The 26,794-nt window shown below is 41.7% G+C and overlaps 1 protein-coding gene across 2 annotated transcripts in view; it reads left to right on the top strand.

The window, feature by feature from the left end:
• Nucleotides 1–798: 798 nt before the first annotated feature.
• LOC118371909 (ezrin-like) overlaps nt 799–26,794 on the top strand; it is an 80,396-nt gene continuing 54,400 nt past the window's right edge. The window contains exons 1-8 of one of the 2 annotated variants that reach the window (XM_035757564.2): nt 799–963; nt 2,204–2,313; nt 9,768–9,851; nt 23,258–23,353; nt 25,108–25,230; nt 25,346–25,497; nt 26,007–26,090; nt 26,508–26,654. In XM_035757564.2, coding sequence (XP_035613457.2) covers nt 2,302–2,313; nt 9,768–9,851; nt 23,258–23,353; nt 25,108–25,230; nt 25,346–25,497; nt 26,007–26,090; nt 26,508–26,654 — 698 coding nt within the window. In that variant the 5' untranslated portion in view covers nt 799–963; nt 2,204–2,301. The remainder of the gene's footprint in view (nt 964–2,203; nt 2,314–9,767; nt 9,852–23,257; nt 23,354–25,107; nt 25,231–25,345; nt 25,498–26,006; nt 26,091–26,507; nt 26,655–26,794) is intronic. The other variant, XM_035757565.2, reaches the window with a different exon arrangement.

The raw sequence follows: 26,794 nt of genomic DNA, 5'->3' as shown, positions 1-26,794 counted from the left end.
ATTCTGCCTGGTTGATATAGCGAGACTCAGAATATAAATGATTATACTGTTCTGCCTGTGGCTATGGAATCCTGACCTGTCCCTGACCTGTCCCAGACCTATTAGTTGACCATGCTGGTCATTTATGAACATTTGAACATCTTGGCCATGTTCTGTTATAATCTCCACCCGGCACAGCCAGAAGAGGACTGGCCACCCCTCATAGCCTGGTTCCTCTCTCGGTTTCTTCCTAGGTTTTGGCCTTTCTAGGAAGTTTTTCCTAGCCAACGTGCTTCAACACCTGCATTGCTTGCTGTTTGGGGTTTTAGGCTGGGTTTCTGTACAGCACTTTGAGATATCAGCTGATGTACGAAGGGCTATATAAATACATTTGATTTGATTTGATATAAATGCAGGCCTACTGAGTGGTTTCAACGGTGATAAATGACATACTGTAGGTGCCCCATAAAGGTTTGTCAGGGTACCAGAAACAATGTGCCCATAAAGAGTTATTGACCACAGAATTGGGTGCCACATTGAATCACTGATCCTTCAATGGTCAACATTTTGCTATGATAATTTTAAAGCTTTGCCATATATTTTCACCCCAAATTCATTTGAATTACTTATCACAAATTAGGTTACTAATTTTAAAATAATGTTTCTCCATAATAAACATACCATTTTAATCCTACAGTAGATAAGTTGTAGGGTTTTGCCCTTATTTTTCATTTTTCTACAAGCTTGCTTGAGTTCAAACAGTTTTCAGTATAAACTACGTGTCATTAATGGGAGTCGCTGTTGTACGAATGACGGTTCCCTCTTGCCTGGCACCGGTGACAAACAGGAACTCATGCAAGCAGGCGGCAATAGTCGGAGCGCTGAAGTAGCGGAGGGTCAGCCATATTGCCGCGCTGTTAGTTTCTGCAGAGGAGTGTCCGAGGCTGCCCTGCGGTAGAACCATCTTAAATCACACCTGCTCTGGTAAGCCATTGTACCTATTAATGAATAGGCGATCGAATATTTATGTGAACGTGAGACTGTTGAACAGAATAGGGATGCTCACTACTTTGTTTCCGCACTTGTTGCACCACTTCTGCCGCCGCTTCCCACAAAGGGGAGAAATATAACAACAGGTGTCTGGGATAATTGTAGTGGGCTGTGGCTTGGTAAAATGCTAGAAATGGAAGAGTATGTAGCTTGCAAGTGTAAAAATGTATCCATGATGCAACGGCTATTTTATTAGAATGTTTGCTCCAAAATGCACACTTAAAGCCTATTCGACTAGGTAAAATAATTATCTATTATGACAACAAAGAAGATTCACTGATTAGCCTATGCTAGGTAACTACAGATTTAGGTAGTTACTCAACTTGTTTCCTTTGTAGGTCTGTCTTTGAATTATTTTAGTCAGTTAAGAACAAATGATTATTTTCAATGAAGGCCTAGGAACAGTGGGTTAACTGCCTGTTCAGGGGCAGAACGACAGAATTTGTACCTTGTCAGCACGGGGATTTGAACTTGCAACCTTTCGGTTACTAGTCCAACGCTCTAACCACTAGGCTATCCAGTCTACTTCCACACATGTCGTGTAACCTAATAGGTTTTGTTCTTTTTGAAATAGCCTAAACAGTGTTGGCCTAATGTGTATTTTCTTCAGAAGTTAATGAAGCTCGTGGCTATTTTGTGATCCCAACTGCCCTGTTAAAGGATATAGACAAGGTGTTACATTGTAACAGACGGCAGACCCTAAGCGCAATATTATATTTGATACTCAACAGTATATTTGATGGATAGGCTACTTTGTATTGGCTTCACATCACCCAGTAGTAGCCAATATTAATTGATTCTGAAGGAAAATGTATCTGCAGTACACCGTGTATCATATACTGTAGGCTATATCGAACGTCCCCTCATAATTTTATCCGAGCAAGGATCACACCTAGATACCACAGTAGTGGTGCTGAAGTAAGATGTTTACCTATAAGGGTGGAGACTCCTAATTTATTTCGTTGTTAAAGCTCGACTCTCCTTTTTGTGGCTGTTATGGGTGAGGCTCGTTTAATCTTAATTTCCATAGACTATTTATAAAAAATGATTCATACGGCTGTGTCAACCAATCTCTATTTCGCACCAGCGTTTAAAGAAGGAAGGGTAGTCCCGTCTGACTGGTTATCACCGGAGTGGCTGAAACGCGTTTATCCTCTTTCGCTCTCTCTGACAGGAAGGCACTGACTGTGGAGACGTCATTTAGTAGACTATCCGAAGTATTTGGAAACCAACTTCACAGCTCCGCGCACGGACCCAGGAAAAGGACACAAAATGCCTAAATCTGTAAGTATTGCAGTGATTTTATATATTTCAAAGATGTTAAGGTCGTCAGAGTTCTACTGAGTTGTCTAAACATATGCTTGGTAACTAAAGAGGATACGTTGGCAGTCCTGAGTCGAGATCCAAGTAGCCCAGGCAGGCAAGAGACACGATGTCTGCTCATGATAAGAGGAGATACTATAAGCTATTTGTGCTGTAATGACTATCTTACACCAAATGTATATTATTTGGTTTAATTTGTAGTTTCACTTGTAGATGAAAATACAAACATCCTCACTTATATCAATACATTGAAGATTAGAATAAAAAGTTGGCCTCTTGTAAGTGGTCACACTGTCTGAATATATGTGCTTCCTCACATGAAGTTTAGTCATCTTCATTAGTCTTACTCTCAGAACCTTTTTATTTTACTTAATATAATATCCTAGCTGAGGCCTACCTGGGTTTAAAGCTGGTCATTTTTTTGGTGACATTTGTCTTTGACAGCACTTCCCCAAAAAACTATGGACTTTCATTAGTCTCTCATCCGAGACACTAGAAGACTAGGAGTCATAAAGTGTTAAGAGCATCACTGGAAAGTGACATCTTTGTGGTGCTGGCTACATGACACAGTAGCACTCTCTGGTAATCCACATTTAGGCACACAACTTGAAAACCTGCCCTTTTTGGTAATATAATGGCAGACCGTTTTATTTTCTCTCCACGATATCAATGATGAGGCATAAGCATTGATTTACTGCCACTTACTGGCTTCTCTCTATATATCGTGAGTTAAGAAAGACATTAAATATTGCCAATGTTTTTTTAATGATCTTGCTCCTATTTATAGCGTTGGTTGGTCAACATTTTCTGTTAGGCTGTGGCTGCTACGCTCACTACTGACTAGAAGGGCTTTCTCTAACACAAACTGAGATTCACTGACATGATGATCAGCCCATATTGAGATTCAGTATCGTGAGTTGTGATGCAATACTATCAACCATTTAAGCCAAAATCCTATTTACTGTGAAAAACACATCAAACCTCGTAGAATGTATCTATCATATAGAGAAATGCAACTAGAGTAGATTTCATTGGTTTAGAAGAGAAAGTAATCTGACAAGAGAAAGTTGAGATTTGAGCAGCTGAGATTGAGATCCTGGTTTGGTGTTCTCTCTCTCAATTTACACTTCTCAGAATGACACATTGTCAGCAGGTTGACCTTTAATAGGATACATCTTGTTCTGGAGGCAGAGCCGAGTGATTTCCACTAGATGGGCCAGCTGCAAAGTCAAAATTGGCTATATATCGTAAGAATTCACAAAAACAAAAAATTGCTTCAATTTGTCTTAAATTAAGGTTAGGCATAAGGTAAACAGTGCGGTAAAGATTAGGGTTAGATTTCAGATTGTATTACTTTGTGGCTATGCCAGCTATTGACTATCCTGCAGAGCTGCCTCCAGTACATGAGTCATCCCAATAAATGCCAACCTGCACATTGTCATCAAGTGAATCATGTTCCCTCCTTGGCTCTCCCTGAATCCTGTTTCACGGCCCCTTGAACATCCATTTGACAGTCTGACACACACACACACGCGCGCACACACAGATGTGGGTGTTTCCTTCTCTTGTCTGAAACCCATTGTTAATAATTTGTTCTCGTGTATAATTGATAACTCAATAATATGACGATGCCTGCTGTTACGCCCTCTGGGCATGTCACTCCGAAGAGTCATCATGTTGGTACTTATCACATCATTATATATTTAGACATCATTATATAGTCTTTAGTTGTTAACAAAAGTTAATACACTATGTTCAGTCAACAAGTTGGCCAAGCTGAGGTGCACCAGTCTGCAAAACTAACCCAGTCCAAAATACCTTATTGAAAGGGAGCAGCAGGGGTGTATTCTACCCCCACTCCAGTCTCCATGGGACCTTCAGCTGGTCAGCAGGTAGGACCCAGGCCAGTGGGAGTTTATGGCTATATGGTTCTGTGGGGCATTGCAGACATGTTCCCATGACAACCCCACATTGCAACAGACTCCTTTAAAGCCACACCGTTGTTAAATATTGAATGGGAATGCAGCATGTAGCCCATTCTGTTGAGCCACTGTGGTGAGATGATGATCACCATCGGTCAACCAACTCATTAACCAGTGAAGGGTGTTGCATACTAGACTAGAGGTACTCAAATGGTTTTGCCTCGGGACCCAGAATGAACCAGGTTGTCTCAGTCGTGACCCAATATTCATATCTTTAAGGCCGAAATGCAATCTGGAAAACTAGTTTTAATGCTATCTATATTGACTGTAAATGTAGCAATTACATTACACAAGTGAACAACATTCCTAACTTTTTCATTGTCAATAATTCCATATGGATCATATTCTTGATGAAGAATGTTTTCAAGCTCACATGTTGAAACCACAAAATCTGCTAATTGGCACTAATAACTACATATTGAAAATATATTTATTAAAGCTTTTTTTTTCAAAGAATACATTTCTACACACTTTCTACCTGGTATGTTGTTTAAATTCAGACTGCAGTATTTTTTCACCCCCCAAAAATGTATTATATTTAAAAAAAAAAATCTATTTCTAGATTTTTTTTACTTAGACACCTGCGATCCACTCAACCTCAATTTGGTTACGACTAGGGATGTAATGATTCACAGATACACATCGGTCCCCGGTTCAAATGTTTAATAAGATGTGAGTGCAACGGTCCGCGGGACACCAAAAGATCCAAATGTAGCATGCATCGGTCAGAAAATGTATTCAAGTGTATTTAATCGGAGTTTACTTTTTTTGGATTTTTTTGTATTATTTTCTTTATACCTTCCGAAAATACCTCTCATCTTTTGTGACAACCGCATCCTCGCCTTCAGTGTCGAACTTAGCATGTAATTGTGTTGACAGTCATTGATCTACAAGTCATTTTGCATTCCCAACAACCCTAGGCACTATCAGTAGCATAGTCAAACTGCGTGCTATGCAGCTTTGCACAATGACCAAGTAGAGCTATTCTGTTCGGTTTCTGTTAGATTATAAAAATAATCATCTCTGTTTTCTATTATTATTTTAAACATTAAACGCACTATGCATTATGAGGGTTGAATGCCTTAAGAACACAGAATAAAACTATTAATAAAAGTACAATGATGGTAGTGACGGCCCATTACACTTATTAACCATAATTTATTCACATGACTTTAATAAAATATTTCAGTTGTTGTGTATATTACATTTGTTTTATTTGATGACTTTATTTCGTTCCAAGTCATCATCTCATCTCTATAGAGGGGCTGCCTATGCAGCCTGACAAAATCACTATTTTAGTAGTCTGAATTTGATTTATCTCTAGATAAACTGTGCGATGTGTGCACTGAGCTCTCAAAAAAACCCCACATGAAATGGAATTCAAATTATTGAACCAATGTTGGTCAATTAGTTGTTTAAAAAATGGAAAATAACCAACATTTGGGTTCATCGCTCAGCACTAGTGATCTGGCACACCGGCGCATCACCTTCAGCATTCAAATGTTTATAAAATGGCTTGAGCTTTCTAATTTTGGTAGTTTTGCTTGAAACAATCAGTATTATGGTAATTTTTGGATATACAGGGTAAAGTTGATAATTTCATAACGAGGACAGTAATCACTTTTGCTACACGCACTGCATGGTAGAAGCAACTCACTCCGAGTCTGTCAACACATCCAAACAGTCTAAACTATTCGATTGAGATGAGACGGGGGCGATTTTAAAATATAAATATACAGCCAGTAATGTATCAAACACGTTTAATCTGCAATAATAACAAATTCATGAGTTGGTGATGGGGATTTCAGATTGAAAGTGTGGGGGGGATTGTTCTTTCTATGGAATAATTGTCTACTGCCATCGTGGTGGTAGATGCTCAGGTGTCTACATACACCGTAGACATATACATCATTTACAGGCCCCTTTCCTGTGACAGACAGACAGACAGACAGACAGACAGACAGACAGACAGACAGACAGACAGACAGACAGACAGACAGTTCAGAGAGGCCCATAATTTAGAATGGAAAATGAATGTGTTTATGCAACAAGTGTTATTGTATCACATTGAGTCAAATCACATTTGGTTTGTTGATTAATATACAAAGGATAATTTCGAGTCAGTTGGAAAGTTTGCTGTCATAAGCATACGTGTACTTCTCTTATGGTTTCAGAATAATAATTATAGTCATTCTCACCAGAGTTGCACTTTCTGGAAATGTAGGTCTTTGCCCTGTGTATTTTTATCATTAATGTCATGTTTTCTGGTAATGTTCTGACTGAATGGCTTCAGTGACTTACCGTTAGTCGAATTGCATGAGATCAGATGTCACTCACCCACTGGTTTTGTGTGTGTGGCGGTGCCCACTCACTTGTTCCTCTCTCTGTTGGTCTGGGTGTGTTGACTTAGGGTGCCCCGATTTAGTCATTATTCTAGGTATATTATACAACGATGTGGAGGGATAACGTTGTGCATGTTTCCTGTCCTTTTCCTCCACTTAGCTGATCCGGAGTCAGTTTATCTGTGTCATCACAGGGAAAAGGCCTGTCTGTCTCCCTCACACAGCTGATCTGGAGTCAGTTTGACTGTGTGCAGTCTGGGAGTCTGTTTAGAAGGCATAGTGGTATAGGAGAGGAACCACTGGGGAGGCCCAGCTGAAAGGGGATCTTTGTGTTGCTGTTTAATGGAGTTTTCTCTCTCTCTCTGTTTTTTTACCTCTGTTTTGGATGCTGCTTCCCACAGTGTGAGCTAGGAGCCCCTCACCTCCAGGTTTAGTGATGATACTGTCAGTCTCTGGTTGTGTTCAATAGAGAGAAAGCATTTTGAATTGGAGTCAAACAAGTAGGTACTTGCTAAATTTGTCCAATAAGAACACATATTTTAATTTTTCTGTTGGAAAATGTTTTGCTACGGTGTGCCATGCTGAATTCCTGTTGAACTACCTCCAATTGGACTCCCAGACTCAGACTGACCCAGTCACAGCTGACCACAACATTCAATATGTCCATTATGAGGCTTTTCCAATGCAAAAAATAAACAACCTTTCATGCTACCTTACCAACCTGTACCTTTTCATCTACCTTACCTACCTTACTTTTTATCTATCTATCTTTCCTACCTTACCTTAACTTACCTACCTTACCTTTAATCTACCTTACCTACACTACCTTACCTACCTTACTTTTTATCTATCTATCTTTCCTACCTTACCTTAACTTACCTACCTTACCTTTAATATATTTTACCTACCTTACCTAAACTTACTTACCTACCTTACCTTTAATCTACCTTATCTACACTACCTTACCTACCTTACCTTTTATCTATCTATCTTTCCTACCTTACCTTAACTTACCTACCTTACCTTTAATCTATTTTACCTACCTTACCGTTAATCTATTTTACCTACCTTACTTTTTATCTACCTTACCTAAACTTACTTACCTACCTTACTTTTTATCTACCTTACCTAAACTTACTTACCTACCTTACTTTTTATCTACCTTACTTTTTATCTACCTTACCTACCTTACTTTTTATCTACCTTACCTACCTTACTTTTTATCTACCTTACTTTTTATCTACCTTACCTACCTTACCTACCTTACTTTTTATCTACCTTACTTTTTATCTACCTTACCTACCTTACCTACCTTACTTTTTATCTACCTTACTTTTTATCTACCTTACCTACCTTACTTTTTATCTACCTTACCTAAACTTACCTACCTTACTTTTTATCTACCTTGCCTACCTTTTATTTACATTACCTACCTTACCTAAACTTACCTACCGTACCTTTTCATCTACCTTACATTTTCATCTACATTTTATCTACCTTACCTACATTACCTAACTTACCTGAACTTACCTACCTTACATTTTCATCTACCTTACCGACCTTACCTTTCATCTACATTACCTACCTTACCTTTCACCTACCTTACTGACCTTACCTTTTGTCTACCGTAGTTGAATGTGCTGACTGTAAGTCACTCTGGATAAGAGTATCTGCTAAATGACCTAAATGTAGATGCAATTTTCTCTCGTAGTCCATTCACATTCACTTTGTTCTGAAAGGGTTGAATTGTTCTTTCTATGGAATAATTGTCTACTGCCATCGTCACGTCAGTTATTCTGTGTAGGCTCAGTATGTAGCCTACGAGGCAGCTAGGGAGCATAGCTGTGAGTCAACAGTCAGTCAGTAAGAGCCCAGGGCCCAGCCCAGCAGACGTCCCGTTTGGCCGTTTCCATTAGGCACCATTGAGTTTGCTCACTACAGAGCCTCAATGTCATTCACAATGGCCAGGAGATGACAGATTACACCAAAGGCTTTGCTAACAGCAGGCTTCCGCTCCCTCATCTCTAAGTCCACACACTTCTTTATAGGGTTGTCAGTCAGTGCTAACCAATAACCTGGGTAAATACTGTACTGTAGAACCGAATCATAACTGAAACAACATCTGACCTAGAAGAGAGAGTTGAAGGACTGGTGTGTGTTAGAGAGCTCACAATGCTGACATTGTAATGAATATGATGTATTTTAGCAGGACTTTAGTCACTGAAGTGGTGATATCCTATCACGGGTCTCTATTGTGAAAGCCTTACACAGTTGATGTCATGTCTCATTCATGGAAATCGGGAAGATGCTCTCATTGCAACTCACAAGGCTGTTTTTTTCCCCCTACGTTTTTCTCCGTATTTTCAACGTTTTAGTTGTTTGAATCATTTTATTACCTCAGTGGACCTCCGTAAGCAGGCCAAAACTAGAAGGACTGTTTGTGCAGCATAGGTCAGCCTTATCAATCATTAACCGAAGAATGGAAACGCATGTCTTTTCTCTCAAAACTGCAGTGAATGGACATAGCCTGTATTGACAAACTTCCCTGCCCACCCACGCTATCCTGATAGGCTGGTCTGTGTCAAGGGGTTATGACACTATCGCCCTCACCACCTATGGCTATCTCCGACAGGGGCCCCCTCTGAAGTCAACCATGTGCCTTTACTGTAACTAGCTAACTGCAGCTGGTAGCTACAAAAGGCTGACGTGCTTCACAACCACACACAATTTACTTTATAGTCAAACAGAGAAGTTTACCAGACTAGCTTAGTATGAAATCTGAAACGAGAGCTCAGGAGTAAATATTTGAGGTAAAACACATCGTGATTTTCCCACTCAGTTCCCTCCGATCAGTCTTTCTGTCTGTTACAAAGCATAGATAAACAAACACATGCTCTGTTGTGTTTATTCTGTCTTTACATACAGTATCATCCCCTTTGAAGTACACGTCTGTGTGACATGTAGATTGCTCCTCAGCTGCTCTGTCACTGTTAGTTCCTATAGTGTTTTAACCCCTCACTCTCTGACTAGATAGTAAATAGTCATGTTTTTGTGTTACTAATGTCTTTCTGTCATGTCTCTCCCTCCACAGGTCAATGTTCGTGTCACCACCATGGATGCTGAGCTGGAGTTTGCCGTCCAGCCCAGCACCACTGGTAAACAGCTCTTTGACCAGGTCAGTGTTTACAGTATCCTTCTTGCTGTTATATTCATAGGGTTGGTCCTGTTATTACCAGCAACAACAGAGCACCTAGAGTATTTACAATATATTTTTGCAGACATTTTTATTAAATATATTTTGAAGCCATCCTCTCGTGTGTGTGTGTGTGTGTGTGTGTGTGTGTGTGTGTGTGTGTGTGTGTGTGTGTGTGTGTGTGTGTGTGTGCTTATCAGTTGCCCTGCTCTAGTGACCCGGCCCCAAGCCCACTCCCCCACCTCTCCATACCTCCAGGCCTGTCCTGTACCCACTCACAGCCATTGATATGTTATCTAAGGCAGGGTTTCAAGAGATTTGAACTGGAATTGTTCTTATCAGACCCTCTCTCCTCACGTACTCTAGCAACCATTTCCTGAAAGGGGTGTTGTGCTTAGAGCCAAGAGGTTACTGAAACTGATTACCGGTAGGGTGATGTTAATGAAACTGATTACTGGTAGTGTGAGGCTACTGAAACGGATTACTGGTAGTGTGAGGCTACTGAAACGGATTACTGGTAGTGTGAGGCTACTGAAACTGATTACTGGTAGTGTGAGGCTACTGAAACTGATTACCAGTAGTGTTAGAAGAGAGAGCATGATGAAAGCCTTTTCCTTTTTATCAGATTACAATATATATATAACAATCTAGATGTAAAATTGACATTATTTATGGAAGTGAATAGAGGTCGACCGATTATTCGGAATGGCCGATTAATTAGGGCCGATTTCAAGTTTTCATAAAACCGGTAATCTGCATTTTTGGACACCGATCATGGCCGATTGATTACATTACACTCCACGAGGAGACTGCGTGGCATGCTGACTAACTGTTATGCGAGTGCAGCAAGGAGCCAAGGTAAGGTGCTAGCTAGCATTAAACGTATCTTATAAAAACAATCAATCTTAACATAATCACTAGTTAACCTCTCTAGGATAGGAGACGCTTGCATCCCACTTGGCCAAAATATGTCCCATAAACATCACAATTGGTCATTTTGTTCTATTAATTCCGTCCATATATATCCAAAATGTCCATTTATTTGGCGCGTTTGATCCAGAAAAAAACAGCTTCCAATTTGCGCAACGTCACTACAAAATATCTCAAAAGTTGCCTGTAAACTTTGCCAAAACATTTGAAACTACTTTTGTAATAAAACTTTAGGTATTTTTAAACGTTAATAATCGATCAAATTGAAGACGGGTTTATCTGTGTTCAATACAGGAAGACAACAAACCAACGCTACTTTTCAAGTCTTGCGCAACACTCAACAGTGTCACCCAGTTCCTAGATGGCCGTACTTCTTCATTGCACAAAGGAATAACCTCAACCAAATTCCAAAGACTGGTGACGTCCAGTGGAAGCGGTATGAGTAGCAGGAAGTTGAAATTGTGCATGCTATTTATCCAAAAGTGAAAATGCTGCCCCCTATACCTTAAGAAGTTAACTACACATAGTTGATGATATTACTAGTTTATCTAGCTTGTCCTGCGTTACATATAATAGATGCGGTGCCTGTTAATTTATCATTGAATCATAGCCTACTTCGCCAAACAGGTGATTTAACAAGCGCATTCGCGAAGAAAGCACTGTCGTTGCACCAATGTGTACCTAACCATAACCATAAACATCAACACCTTTCTTAAAATCATTACACAAGTATATATTTCTAAACCTGCATATTTAGTTAATATTGCCTGCTAACATGAATTTCTTTTAACTAGGGAAATTTTGTCAGTTCTCTTGCTTTCTGTGCAACAGAGTCAGGGTATATGCAGCAGTTTGGGCCGCCTGGCTCGTTGCGAACTGTGTGAAAACTATTTCTTCTTAACAAAGGCAGCCGACTTCGCCAAACGGGGGATGATTTAACAAAAGTGCATTTGCGAAAAAAGCACAATCGTTGCACGAATGTACCTAACCATAAACATCAATGCCTTTCTTAAAATCAATACACAAAGTATAGATTTTTTAAACGTGCATTTTTAGTTAAAATAAATTCATGTTAGCAGGCAATATTAAACTAGGGAAATTGTTTCACTTCTCTTGCGTTCATTGCGCGCAGAGTCAGGGTATATGCAACAGTTTGGGACCCCTGGCTCATTGCGAACTAATTGGCCAGAATGTTTCATAATTATGACATAACATTGAAGGTTGTGCAATGTAACAGCAATATTTAGACTTATGGATGCCACCCGTTAGATAAAATACGGAACGGTTCTGTATTTCACTGAAAGAATAAACTTTTTGTTTTCGAAATTATAGTTTCCGGATTTGACCATATTAATGACCTAGGGCTCGTATTTCTGTGTGTTATTATATTATAATTAAGTCTAGTATGTGATAGAGCAGTCTGACTGAGCGATGGTGGGCAGCAGCAGGCTCGTAAACATTCATTCAAACAGCACTTTACTGCTTTTGCCAGCAGCTCTTTGCAATGCTTCAAGCATTGCTCTGTTTATGACTTCAAACCTATCAACTCCTGAGATTAGACTGGCAATACTAAAGTACGTATTAGAACATCCAATAGTTAAAGGTATATGAAATACAAATGGTATAGAGAGAAATAGTCCTACAATAACTACAACCTAAAACTTCTTACCTGGGAATATTGAAGTCTCATGTTAAAAGGAACCACCAGCTTTCATATGTTCTCATGTTCTGAGCAAGGAACTTAAATGTTAGCTTTTTTACATGGCACATATTGAACTTTTACTTTCTTGTCCAACACTTTGTTTTTGCATTGTTTAAACCAAATTGAACATGTTTCATTATTTATTTGAGATTAAATTGATTTTGTTGATGTATTATATTATGTTAAAATAAGTGTTCATTCAGTATTGTTGTAATTGTCATTATTACATATATATATATATCTATATCTCGGCCAAGTAATCAGTATCGGCTTTTTTTGTCGTCCAATAATCGGCATCGGCTTTGAAAAATCATAGTCGGTCGACCTCTAGAAGTGAATCATTCCAACCATTGTCCTTCCCATGGAACCCAGAAATACATGTATTTGAGCCGGTTCCTGACATCAATGTTTTCTGTACAACATCTTTGAATACAGCATGTTTGTATAGTAAGTATAGAGGGACAATAAGACAATATCGTATTGTTCTCAGATTACTGTACATTGAGCTTGTAGTAAGTTGCTGCCGTAACCTCTTGTTGGTTGGTACTTCAGTGTAATGTACTGGATGTGAAGAGGCGGCAGCTATCTTAGTGGTTAGAGCAAAAGTTGCTGGCTCGAATACCCAAGGTGAAAAATCTGTCGATGTGCCGTTGAGCAAGGCACTTTGCTCTTATGTGCTGCAGGGGCACCATACTACCATGTCTGACCTTGTAAAACAACACATTTCACTGCACCTTTCTGGTGTATTTGTCAAATAAAAAAATGTGTGCTTATGTAATGGTTGAGTCCCATACTGTAGCCACAGTATGGACTGGATTCCAAAGGCATCATGGGATGTACAGATGTAGGATCTTAATTTTCTCACTCTTTTGTTGCTGATTATTTTCCTGCACTGTAAGAAATGCAAACTTGTAGTATATACAAGGTTTAAAAATAGCTTCTAAATGTTGTAATTTCCACCAAAAAAATGTCAGACTTGATTTGCCCTAACAAAAAAATGTATCAACCCCTACAATGTCCAATAATTATGATCTACATAATAACTCACATTTCCTGTTGCTGCAGGAATATTTTCCTGCTGTACAGTTCAAACTGGCTCAAATTAAGATCCTACATCTGTAACAGGCCTCTATTCCACCACGCCATGGGGAGAGGAAAGGCCTTATCTTGGCTTGGCATAGCCCCTTCCTGAATAAAGTGTGTATGTGGATACATGTCTAGGGAATTTTACCTTCAGGCTCTCTGCAGAGATATCAGCATTAGATTCAGATGTTCCACTTCAGTGTCACTAAGAATTCCGTCCGCTACGTGTTGAAAGGCCTCAGCGGGGTGTGCCAGACATTGTCGTGCACCAGAATAATCTGTGTTGGGAAACAGTTTGTCGACGCTCACAATACAGGTGCACGTAATGGGTTTGTCTTGTGAACTGTCCATCTGATAAGCACCAGCAGCCAAAGTTGAAGTCTACTGACGTTGAACTACTGCTTCCTCTGGTTAGAAATGTGTCTGTCCAAAGCCTGTGACCTAATTGAATTAGAAACTTGGCATGAGCGGGTGAAGTCAGTAGCAGAAAGAACAGACAGCGAGACAGAAGCGTACACACACACACACACACACACATTTTAAATACTTTATTTGAATCCACCAGTCAAATGTACAAACATTTCAAAGGTTCCCTGTATGCGTGGCACTCAAGTGTACAGAAGGCACCTCCTTCTCCTAACAGCTAGGCTGCCCACGACAGCTGAAACAGACACGTGCCTAGCCAACTGGTCTCCTTCTCCTAACAGCTAGGCTGCCCATGACAGCTGAAACAGACACGTGCCTAGCCAACTGGTCTCCTTCTCCTAACAGCTAGGCTGCCCATGACAGCTGAAACAGACACGTGCCTAGCCAACTGGTCTCCTTCTCCTAACAGCTAGGCTGCCCATGACAGCTGAAACAGACACGTGCCTAGCCAACTGGTCTCCTTCTCCTAACAGCTAGGCTGCCCATGACAGCTGAAACAGACACGTGCCTAGCCAACTGGTCTCCTTCTCCTAACAGCTAGGCTGCCCACGACAGCTGAAACAGACACGTGCCTAGCCAACTGGTCTCCTTCTCCTAACAGCTAGGCTGCCCACGACAGCTGAAACAGACACGTGCCTAGCCAACTGGTCTCCTTCTCCTAACAGCTAGGCTGCCCACGACAGCTGAAACAGACACGTGCCTAGCCAGCTGGTCTCCTTCTCCTAACAGCTAGGCTGCCCATGACAGCTGAAACAGACACGTGCCTAGCCAACTGGTCTCCTTCTCCTAACAGCTAGGCTGCCCACGACAGCTGAAACAGACCAGTACCTAGTCAATTGCTTTGCCCTAGTTTTTGTGAGGCCCATAATCTGGAGGCCACGCAAGCCTGTGTACATGGCTGAGACTGCTGAATATCAGAGCCACCAGCTTGCACCTTCATGTGAGGCTGTCCCAGCATGCCATGAGGGGCTGTTTATTTAAGCAGCTTCTCGGCAAAGGCCTGCTCCATACTGTATAGCCGTCAAATGAGCAGCCCAGTCCCCCCACACACACACACAGAGTGACCCCCCCCCACACACACTGGTATTACTCAGCATCAGTGGTGAGCCCATCCCCTGTTAAAGCGGCCTGGAGTGGGCCCCTCTCTGTGGTGGGCCCTGATCATATCCTCCTCTCTGTGGTGGGCCCTGATCATAGGACCATTGATGTGCACCCCTGCTGCCTCAGCCCTACCTCTTCAACACACTCACTTTGATTTTTACATAGAACTGCTTAAAGCCTTTTCCCCCACAGTTTTTCTTAGATACTGTGAATGTATACGTTCAGGACAGGCCACCTAAACAGATTACTCTCTCTCTGGGCTTTTGCCCTCATAAACACTGCTGAGAGAAACGTTCACTGTGAAGTTTGACTGGAGTGACCGTGCAAGGTGTGGCATTCGTGCTTCTGTCTCACTGTTCAGACTGCATGTGATGCAGAGTGGGAGATTCTCTAAAGTTGTCCAGAGGTGGTTCAAGCTGCTTTAGCTTTTTCCCCCTCCAGTTTTATATACGGGATGTAGATTGTGTATATTATACATCGTTAATCCTTTGAATAATACTGCATATTTAACAATGATCTGCGCCCCAAAGATAAAGAATGAGAGAATCTTTTGATGTCATTGCATGGCACAATTCTTGAATCCATTGTGGGACTAAACTGGGTCTTTTGTGTTGGGTGAGAACAGCTAACATGTAATCTACAGTTTGAGCTTCATTGATTCAACTGCAAATGTTTGTCTTAGAGCTGTTTAATGATTGGCTGATGGCCTGGCAGTGAGTGTCACACCCAGTTTGTAACTCTTTGGTCAAGTACTTTGCAGCCTTTTAACTCCTGGAAGGTTGATTAGTTCATTCCAGTACTTACGGTGGGGTTTTGTCTTTAATACAGGTACTATTGTTATTTGATAAAAATCTGTTTGACCCATCCCTAGACGGACAAAGGCCTCTAGTTGTACTTATTCCCCTGGGGAAAAGGAATCCTTCATTTAGATGACTCAATACCCTCTCTCTCTCTACCTCCTCTCTGTGTGGTTCCCGGTCCCAAAGACCCATGAAAGGGGCTGTTTGTGTCCTGAAACCCTCAGGATGTTCATTCCAGGGGAGACAACACAGTCAGATGCACTCTCTCATTTCAGGCCTGACTAGTCAGTGCTTGTTGTGCTAAAATACAATTTGGAGAGAAAAAACTTAACCTGAATCAAAGTCATTCATCTCCTGCAACTCTGGCACGTTAGCCCAGATCCATATTTGGTGGCAGCTAAGTAAGTACTGGGCGCTTGATTTTATGTTAACCTTGGCCACTGCTTATCGGATAGGAATGGGTGTGTGCGTGTGCGTGTGTGCGTGTGCGTGTGTGCGTGTGTGCGTGTGTGTGTGTGTGTGTGTGTGTGTGTGTGTGTGTGTGTGTGTGTTCACTCAAGCTGCTTCACCCAACCAGCTAAGCACCCCACATGATGATTGGGTGGGGAATCTGGCAGCGACACAAACAGAACATGGCCTGGCGACTGGTGAGAGTGTGTCTCATCCTAATTGAAATGCCTGGTCTATAGACTCTCTATAACCCATAATATATAACTATAGGGTGCCATTTCAGCCTATACATATATCTATGTTGCAGTCATTTTGGAAAATAATTAAAAAACCTAGAGATCAAAGAAGTCTCTGGTCTATCACAGTTGAGCTCCGAAGTCAGCGGAAAAGAGCACCTCTCCTTACAGCAACAAGTGATTTCTCAGATCTGTAATTGACTACTCTTCCCTCTCACTACGCTAATCCCTGATTAATGAGAGAATAAAATCGATATAGTTACATATCAGGGTGTAGTCTTTTACGATATATGTTATCTTATAATTTTGACAATAGCATAATATTATTTTTGTGCTAGTTGGCTGTACCTGCACCAAAACTCCAGTATTTTTCCTTCATAGCTTGTTCTCCATCTTCTTTTTAAATAGGGAGCCAATTCGTTTTCAGCCCTTTTATTTCCATGACTGATCAGAACTGGTTTTCTCATGGCTCTCTCTTCTCCCTCTGCTGCAGCAAACATATGGGGAGCAATATGTTTGTGACACCGAATCGCAATAGAATGATAGTATCGAATTGCAATACATATCGTATCGGCACCTAAGTATCATAATAATACTGGTTCGTGAGGTCCCTGGCAATTCCGAGCCCATTATTTCCTAATGTTCCAGGGTGTTGTAAAGAAACCAGTCATACAGACAGTACACACTAGTCATTCACTATTAGGGTTCCTCAGAAGTCAAACAATAGAGGCATAGTGTTGGGGAGTAGACCAGTGTAGTAGACCAGTAGTGAACTATATGTAGTCATTTAATTACATTTTACTGTAGCTTGGTGGTAGTTTAACTAAATTCAGATCTTGGTAGTGTTTTCAGTAGTTATTTACTACTAGAACTACACACTAACATCACTTTTTTGTTGTTGCAAAAAGAAGACAAAATATTGGTAGGATGCAGTTCAAGAGTATGCGATGCTTGAGACATCCAGCCCTGAGAGGGTGGAGAGGTGAATCTGATGCTTCATGGTGCGGAATGCAGAGATCTAGGAGGATGAGAACAGAGGAGATGAGTCAGCTTTGGCAGTGAGGACAGTCTCTGTGACACATAGAAGAGCAGTCTCGGTTGAGTGACCCGTCTTGAAGCCTGACTGGTTAGGGTCAAGAAGATCATTCTGAGAGAGATAGGGAGAGCGTTGGTCAAAGACTCAAGTGTTTTGGAAAGATGATACATAAGGGAGACCAGTGAGAGTGTTGGTCTTTGAGGAGGGGAGAGACTCCAGCCATTTTGAAGTCAGATGGGATGCAGCCAGTGGTCGAGGATGATTTTATGAGGGAAGTGAGGAATGGGAAAAGGTCTTCAGAGCTGACTGGAGAAGGGAGGGGGGTTTGGAGTCAAGTGGGCATGTTGTCAGGAGGCCGGACCTCACTTGTCACAGAATTTCAACTGGAGAGCGAGGGGAGAATGAGGTCAAGGCGTAGGATAGTTATGTGTGAGTGGGACCAGTGGACTCAATAGGCTAATTGAATGAGGAGCGGATGTCGTCAACCTTCTTTTCAAAGTGGTTAACAAAGTCGTCCTCAGGGAGGGAGGGGTAGGGGTGGACGATTAAGGAGGGAGGAGAAGGTGGAAAAGAGTTTCCTTGGGTTAGATGCAGAAGCTTTAAATTTAGAGTGATAAAATGCAAAAGCAGCAGCTACTCTTCCTGGGGTCCACACACAACCTAAAACATGACATAATACAGAACATTAATAGACAACAACAACAAAAGGACAGAACTACATACATTTAAAACATCTGACATAGCTTACATATGAGTATGTACACAAACTATCTAAACCAAGTTTGTTGTTCCCTTGAGCAATCTGAAATGGGAGGTCCATACAATCATGGCTCTATATAGTACTGTAAGTTTTCTTGAATTTGTTCTGGATTTGGGGACTGTGAAAATACCCCTGGTGGCAGGTCTGCTGGGTTAAGTGTGTGTGTCAGAGCTGTGTGTAAGTTGACTATACAAACTATTTGGAACACATTGTTTTTATAAAAACAAGAAGTGATGCAGTCAGTCTCTCCTCAACTTTTAACCAAGAGAAACTGCTATGCATATTATTGATATTAGCCTTCTGATTACAGGTGGCTGGGTAGCCTAGTGGTTAGAGCATTGGACTAGTAACCGAAAGGTTGCAAGTTCAAATCCCCGAGCTGACAAGGTACAAAATCTGTCGTTCTGCCCCTGAACAGGCAGTTAACCCCCTGTTCCTAGGCCGTCATTGAAAATAAGAATTTGTTCCTAACTGACTTGCCTGGTTAAAAAAAAAAAAAAAAAAAAAAAAAAAAAACAGGGAAGAGCAAGATGTGCCGGTCTGTTCTGGGCCAGCTGCAGTTTTTCTAGGTCCTTCTTTGCAGCACTTAACCACAAGACTGGGCAAGAATCAAGATAAGATTAAACTAGAGCCTGCAGGACTTGCTTTGTCGAGTGTGGTGTCAAAAAAGCAGAGCATCTCTTTATCATGGACAGACCTCTCCCCATCTTTACAACCATTGAATCAATTTGACCATGACAACTTACTCAACAGCCACATTATTCATTATCAGATTCAGCTGAGGTCCAGGATTTAGGGAATGATTTGTACCAAATACAATGCTCTTAGTTTTAGAGATGTTCGGGACTAGTTTAGGCCACCCATTCTAAAACTGACTGCAACTCTTTGTTTAGGGTTGCAGGGATTTCACTTGCTGTGGTTGCTGACACATATAGTGTTGAATCATCAGCATACATAGACAGACAGGCTTTGTTTAATGCCAGTGCCATACCATTAGTAAAAATAGTAAGTAGCTTTAGCAGAGGATACAGAGGAAGAGAAGGTAGGGAGGAGGGAGGGAGTGAAAGGATGATAGGTCCTCCGTAAGTTTAGTTCCCCTCGATTTTTGCACAGCTGCCTGCAGCACTGTTCTTTAAGCTTGCAATGAGTCACTCAGCCACGTTGCAGGAGGGAAGGGCTGAGCCAGCCGGGGGGAAAGGGGGCAGTGTGAGTCAAAGGATGTGGAAAGGGAGGATAGTAAGGTCGAAGAGGCAGAATCAGGAGACAGGAGGGAGAAGGATTTAGAGCGAGATGATTGGATAGAAGAGGAGATGGTAGTGGGAAAGAGAGAATGAATATTCCGATGGCGGATGTCCATCTGGGTAGGGGATGAGTTGGTAGGGTTGGAGGAGACGGAAACTACCAAAGAAACAAAGTAGTGATCAAAGACCTAGAATGGGGTTGCAGTGAGATTAGTAGGCAAATAGCATCTAGTAAAGATGAGGTCAAGCGCATTTCCTGCCTTGTGAGTGGGACCCCTCCCAAAAGAGATAATGAATGGAAAGAAAGAGGTGGAAAGAAATTAATCGGAGGCAGACGCCAGGAAGTTGAAGTCGCCCAGTACAATGAGTGTTGAGCCATTGTCAGGAAATTAGATTATCAAGGTGTCAAGCTCATTGAGGAACTCTATGGTTACCTGGTGGGCAGTAGATGGCAACGATGTTAAGCTTGAGTGGACAAGTGACAGTGACAGCATGTAAAGCAAATGAGGAGATGGATAGGGTGAGTGAGGGAGAAAAGAGAATCTCCACTTAAGAGAAATGAGTATCCCTGTGCCACCACCGCGACAACCTGATGAACTGCGACAATCAGATGCTCAAGAATCAGCTGCAAGTTATGAGCAGCCAACAGTTCACACACCAAGTAGGCTACTGGGTAGACACAACATTTAAAATAGATGGCACTAGCTAGAAAAAAGACAGTACTAGACAAGAACAGATTAGGGTAAAACTGTACTTATCACTCCTGGAGATATCAGGAGTCCTCTAGCTATAGATTGAAGCACAACAACTGAATATATATGACGTTGTTGTAGCTAGCTAGTCGCTGCTTTCAGTCAGTGCAGATTTGATCTTACTGCTTTTTCCAGTCAAAGTCTCCTGTGGAGAATGAGCCGAGTCTGGTCCCAGATCTGTATGTGCTGTTTTATCAACTCTGGCAAGACAGCACAATCAGATCTGGGACCAATAGGAGTTGGCAAGACAGCACAAGCGGATCTGGCTCCAGGCTAGAAGGAGCTAACCCGTATGTCCGGGGCTGGAAAAGCGTAATCCTATGAGGCCTGGCCAGATTAAGCCTGGTACCTGAGTATGTCATTTTAAGGGCAAGCGCTCTGGGCCGCGCCAACATAATGCCACAGGGCTCAAAGGCCTGTTTATACAAGACGCTCTGCTCTGCTTGTGATCATGCAGCACTGGTGGTACAATCTAGTTTATTTTACAAATAAAATCAAAGTTTATTTGTCACGTGCGCCGAATACACCTTACAGTGAAATGCTTACTTACAGGCTCTAACCGTGTGTGTGTGTGTGTGTGTGTGTGTGTGTGTGTGTGTGTGTGTGTGTGTGTGTGTGTGCAAGTAAAGAAATAAAACAACAGTAAAAAGACATTTGAAAAAGAGTAGCAAGGCTATATACAGACACATTAGGCTTAGGCACGTTAGGCTTATTGAGGTAGTATGTACATGTAGGTATCGTTAAAGTGACTATGCATATATGATGAACAGAGTAGCAGAAGCATAAAAAGAGGGGTTGGCGGGTAGTGAGACACAATGCAGATAGCCCGGTTAGCAAATTTGGTTACCTGTTCAGGAGTCTTATGGCTTGGGGATAAAAACTGTTGAGAAGCCTTTTTGTCCTAGACTTGGCACTCCGGTACTGCTTGCCATGAGGTAGTAGAGAGAACAGTCTATGACTGGGGTGGCTGGGGTCTTTGACCATTTTTACTTTTCACTTCCTCTGACACCGCCTGGTGTAGACGTCCTGGATGGCAGGCAGCTTAGCCCCAGTGATGTACTGGGTATACGCACTACCCTCTGTATGTCCTTGCGGTCGGAGGCCGAGTAATTGCCATACCAGGCAGTGATCAAGTTTTTAATCGATATACAGTACCAGTCCAGTTTTGACACACATACTAATCAAGGGGTTTTCTCTATTTTTATTATTTTCTACATTGTAGAATAATAGTGAAGACATCAAAGCTCTGAAATAACACACACAGCTTCAGCTGGAATGTGTTTCCAACAGTCTTGAAGGAGTTCCCACATATCCTGAGCACTTGTTGGATGCTTTTCCTTCACTCTGCGGTTCAACTCATCCCAAACCATCTCAATTGGTTGAGGTCGGGAGATTGTGGAACCCTGGTCATCTGATGCAGCACTCCATCACTCTCCTTCTTGGTCAAATAGCCCTTACACAGCCTGGAGGTGTGTTGTGTTATTGTCCTGATGATAGTCCCACTAATGATAGTCCCACTAAGCGCAAACCAGATGGGAGGGCGTATCGCTGCAGAATGCTGTGGTAGCCATGCTGGTTAAGTGTGCCTTGAAGTCTAAATAAATCACAGACAGTGTCACCAGCAGAGTACCGTCACACCTCCTTCTCCATGCTTCACGGTGGGAACCACACATGCAGAGATCATCCGTTCACCTACTCTGCGTCTCACAAAGACATGGTGGTTGGAACCAAAGGACAGATTTCCACTGGTCTAATGTCCATTGCTCGTGTTTCTTGGCACAAGCAAGTCTCTTCTTATTATTGGTTTCCTTTAGTAGTGGTTTCTTTGCAGCAATTCAACCTTTAAGGCCTGATTTCACACAGTCTCCTCTGAACAGTTGATGTTGAGATGTGTCTGTTACTTGAACTCTGTGAAACATTTATTTGGACTGCAATCTGAGGTGCAGTTAAATCTAAGGAACTTATCCTCTGCAGCCGAGGTAACTCTGGGTCTTCCTTTCCTGTGGTGGTCCTCATGAGAGCCAGTTTCATCATAGCGCTTGATGGTTTTTGCAACTGCACTTGAAGAAACTTTCAAAGTTCTTGAAACTTTCCTTATTGACTGACCTTCATGTCTTAAAGTAATGATGGACTGTCGTTTCTCTTTGCTTATTTGAGCTGTTCTTGCCATAATATGGACTTGGTCTTTTACCATATAGGGCTATCTTCTGTATACCACCCCTACCTTGTCACAACACAACTGATTGTCTCAAATGCATTAAAGAAGGAAATAAATTCCACAAATTAACTTTTAACAAGGCACACCTGTTAATTGAAATTAATTCCAGGTGACTACCTCATGAAGCTGGTTGAGAGAATGCCAGGAGTGTGCAAAGGGTGGCTACTTTGAAGAATCTCATATATATTTAGATTTAACACTTTTTGGGTTACTACATGAATCCATATGTGTTATTTCATAGTTTTGATGTCTTCTCTATTATTGTACAATGTAGAAAATAGTCAAAATAAAGAAAAACCCTTGGAGTAGGTTTGGCCGGTACTGTATATATTTTGACCAGTATTGTATATACTACTACTGTGTGGCAGTTGTGTTAGCTAGTGGATTTAATATATAGAGGTACTATACATTGTTTACTTATATCCATTAATTTTGGCCTGGAGATCTGTGCATGTAACTTGAGTTTTCACTCAAATCTTCCATTGACATCAATGCATGATTTATGCAATTATCAAGAAGTGCTCAGATCTCAATTCAGGTTCCTGCCTTCACAGTGTATCCTATTTATTTTGTGTTTGGTATGTACAGTTTGTCTCTAGTAACTGTCTTACTGACAGTGTTGATTCATGGTACTGTCTCTTTCTCGTTCACAGGTGGTGAAGACCATCGGCTTGAGGGAGGTCTGGTACTCTGGTCTTCAGTATGTAGACGGTAAAGGATACCTAACCTGGCTGAAGCTTGACAAAAAGGTAAGGTTAATCTAGGACTAAAAATGTTACAAGTCCCCTGTATTTTGCCTGATGTAGTACTGTACAAATATTTGTTCATATCTGCTCAGGCATTCTCAAACCATTTCCCGCTGTATTCTTAAACTGCTGGACTCCATAACCATTCTATGGTAAACAATATAAAACAGGCCATACAAAAAGAGCACATTCTTTTAAAGGCGGGGTCAAATCACTCCACACTACATTTGCTTGCCACATACTCACTGCATTATTCAATTCACATAATGCATTGCGGCTGCCCAATGGCCACCCTCTCTCACTCCTGTGCAGGCCGGTGGCTAATTCTTAATCTCTCTTCTTTTATTTTCACATCCTGTCAGGGACTCTGTCAAATGGCACCTTATTCCCTATTTAGTGCACTACTTTTGACGAGGGCCCATAAGGATCCCCACGGGGCTCTGGTCAAAAGTAGTGCACTCTATAGGGAATATGGCGCCATTTGTGACGTAAGCAATTTCCAGTGAATCCACTGCAATGAGATTCCTGTGTAGTCGGTAGTGTGAACTCTTGGTGAACTGCTAGAAACTAAAATACTAGTTCTACTTCACTCTTGCTGTTGTTCCTGAGCAAACAGAAATCTCACACTGCTCTGTCTTCATTCACTCGTAGATCATGTAGACTCTGTACTGACAGTATAGCGACGGTATAGCTACAGTATATCTACAGTATATTTACATTATAGGTAAAACACTTCCACCTGTGTTTGTGGAATTGAGTTGAGCCTGTGTCAATGTGCAGCATTTCCAAATGGGTCAGATGGTTATCACTAGAGCTGTATATACAGGATATGTACTGTATGTATCACATAGCTCTGGTATCACATCAGAGGTCACACAAATGGTTATAGGGGTAGTAGATTAACTTTACTTAGTTTACAGTGAAAGGTGTATAAGTGGTTATAGGGGTAGTAGAGTAACTTTACTTAGTTTACAGTGAAAGGTGTATAAATGGTTATAGGGGTAGTAGAGTAACTTTACTTAGTTTACAGTGAAAGGTGTATAAATGGTTGTAGGAGTAGTAGAGTAACTTTACTTAGTTTACAGTGAAAGGTGTATAAGTGGTTATAGGGGTAGTAGAGTAACTTTACTTAGTTTACAGTGAAAGGTGTATAAGTGGTTATAGGGGTAGTAGAGTAACTTTACTTAGTTTACAGTGAAAGGTGTATAAGTGGTTATAGGGGTAGTAGAGTAACTTTACTTAGTTTACAGTGAAAGGTGTATAAGTGGTTATAGGGGTAGTAGAGAACTTTACTTAGTTACTTAGGAACATTCCAGTGATTTCACACAGCCACCCCATTCGCCTTTCCCATTCAATACCTTATGGTTCCTGTTTCGGAGCCAACACAGAAGAGACCAATGCTAGTAAACAAACAACGTTACAGAGGATCATTCAAGTTTATCAGTACCATTTTACCCATCCCTTTTTTAAAGAGGAATATAACAGTGCATTTTTTGAATGCAGCATCGTGCGTCCAAGATAATTTAACCCTCCGGGAACAATAAAGTTGATCCAATACCATCATTCTTTGCTACTCATGAAACTAGTAGACATAGGGCTACATCCCAAATGGCACACTATTCCCTCATAGTAGTGCACTACAGGGCTCTGGTCAAAAGTAGTGCACTATATAGAGAATAGGGTGCCATTTGGGACGCAGATCATTCTTGAAGGACATATATCAATCAATGATCAATAAATCGTCTCTCTCCAACCAGGTGTCTTCCCAGGACGTGAAGAAGGAGAACCCGCTGCAGTTCAAGTTCCGCGCCAAGTTCTTTCCCGAGGATGTGTCTGAGGAGCTCATCCAGGACATCACCCAGAAGCTGTTCTTCATGCAGGTAACACACACACACACACACACACACACACACTGTTATACTATTGTTTGTACTCACAATGCTTCATTGCTGATACAAACAAAGTTGTTAAGTGTGTGTGTGTGTGTGTGTCCAGGTGAAGGAGGGCATCCTGAGCGATGAGGTGTACTGTCCCCCAGAAACGGCCGTGCTGCTGGCCTCCTACTCTGTCCAGGCCAAGTTCGGAGACTATACCCGGGACCTCCACCGGCCCGGCTACCTCACCTCAGACCGTCTGCTGCCCCAGCGGTGAGCGTCAATCCACTCACAGCCCACACTAGGGCTGCATCCCAAATGGCACCCTATTCCCTATCCAGGCCCTGGTCAAAAGTTGTGCACTACATAGGGAATAGGGTGCCATTTAGGACACATACGAGAGCTATTTTAGCACAGTAGCATGAAGCATACTCTTTGCTTCATTCATATCAATGTATTGTGGGTGCATTCTAAGTGGTATGCTAGTATCGACATTGGAACATAGGAAGCCAGGAGTACAGATACTAGACAATAGCTCAGTGTGCTGCTGTTATAAACCAGAACAGGATGAAGTTTTGTGTTCACATGCATACATAGACACAAAGGAATCCAGATATTGATCATAACATGAGTACCCTTTATTCAGTGTACTCTCTGTTTACCCCCTCTTCTGTTCCTTCTCCTTCTTCCTCTCTTCCTTTCTGTCCTCCCTCCATCTCCTCCCTCTTTCCCCTCTTTCTCCTCCTTTTCCTCCTCTTCTTTCTCCTCCTCCTCCTCTGTAGGGTTCTTGAGCAGCACAAGCTGTCCAGGGAGCAGTGGGAGGAGAGGATCCAGGTGTGGCATGAGGAACACTGTGGAATGCTCAAGTGAGTTTCGGTCTGTTTTGGTTTGTATGAATATCTATGTTGGTGTCCCTGTCATAAGGAAACAGGTCAATTGCATTATTTGTTGTACCTCAAAAAGCAGTGAATAGTTTCTTGTAGAGCAGTTGAATGAATAGTACAGCAGCGTGTGTGTGTGTGTGTGTGTGCGTGTGTGCGTGTGTGCGTGTGTGCGTGTGTGCGTGTGTGTGTGTGTGTGTGTATGTGTGTATGTGTGTGTGTGTGTGTGTGTGTGTGTGTGTGTGTGTGTGTGTATGTGTATGTGTATGTGTATGTGTATGTGTATGTGTATGTGTATGTGTATGTGTATGTGTGTGTGTGTGTGTGTGTGTGTGTGTGTGTGTGTGTGGAGTCAAATCAATTCCAAACCAGTCCTTAATTTGGTCATGTTTGATTGTGCAGGGAGGATGCCATGCTGGAGTACCTGAAGATAGCTCAGGACCTGGAGATGTACGGAGTCAACTACTTCGACATCAAGAACAAGAAGGGGACCGAGCTGTGGCTGGGAGTAGACGCCCTGGGACTCAACATCTACGAGAAGGAGGACAAGTAAGAAACAGGGTCCTGTTCAGTAGGTCACACCGTAGCAAAATGTTTAGCAAAGAAACATTTAAATGTCCAGGTAGTCCCTCCCAGTTTTAGTCTGTTTCAAAACATTTATTCCCTACTGGACACCACCCATGTTCCCT

Source organism: Oncorhynchus keta, chromosome 19 (genome assembly GCF_023373465.1).
Source record: "Oncorhynchus keta strain PuntledgeMale-10-30-2019 chromosome 19, Oket_V2, whole genome shotgun sequence".
Taxonomy (NCBI): Eukaryota; Metazoa; Chordata; class Actinopteri; order Salmoniformes; family Salmonidae; genus Oncorhynchus; species Oncorhynchus keta.
This window is presented reverse-complemented; position numbering and strand designations above follow the sequence as displayed.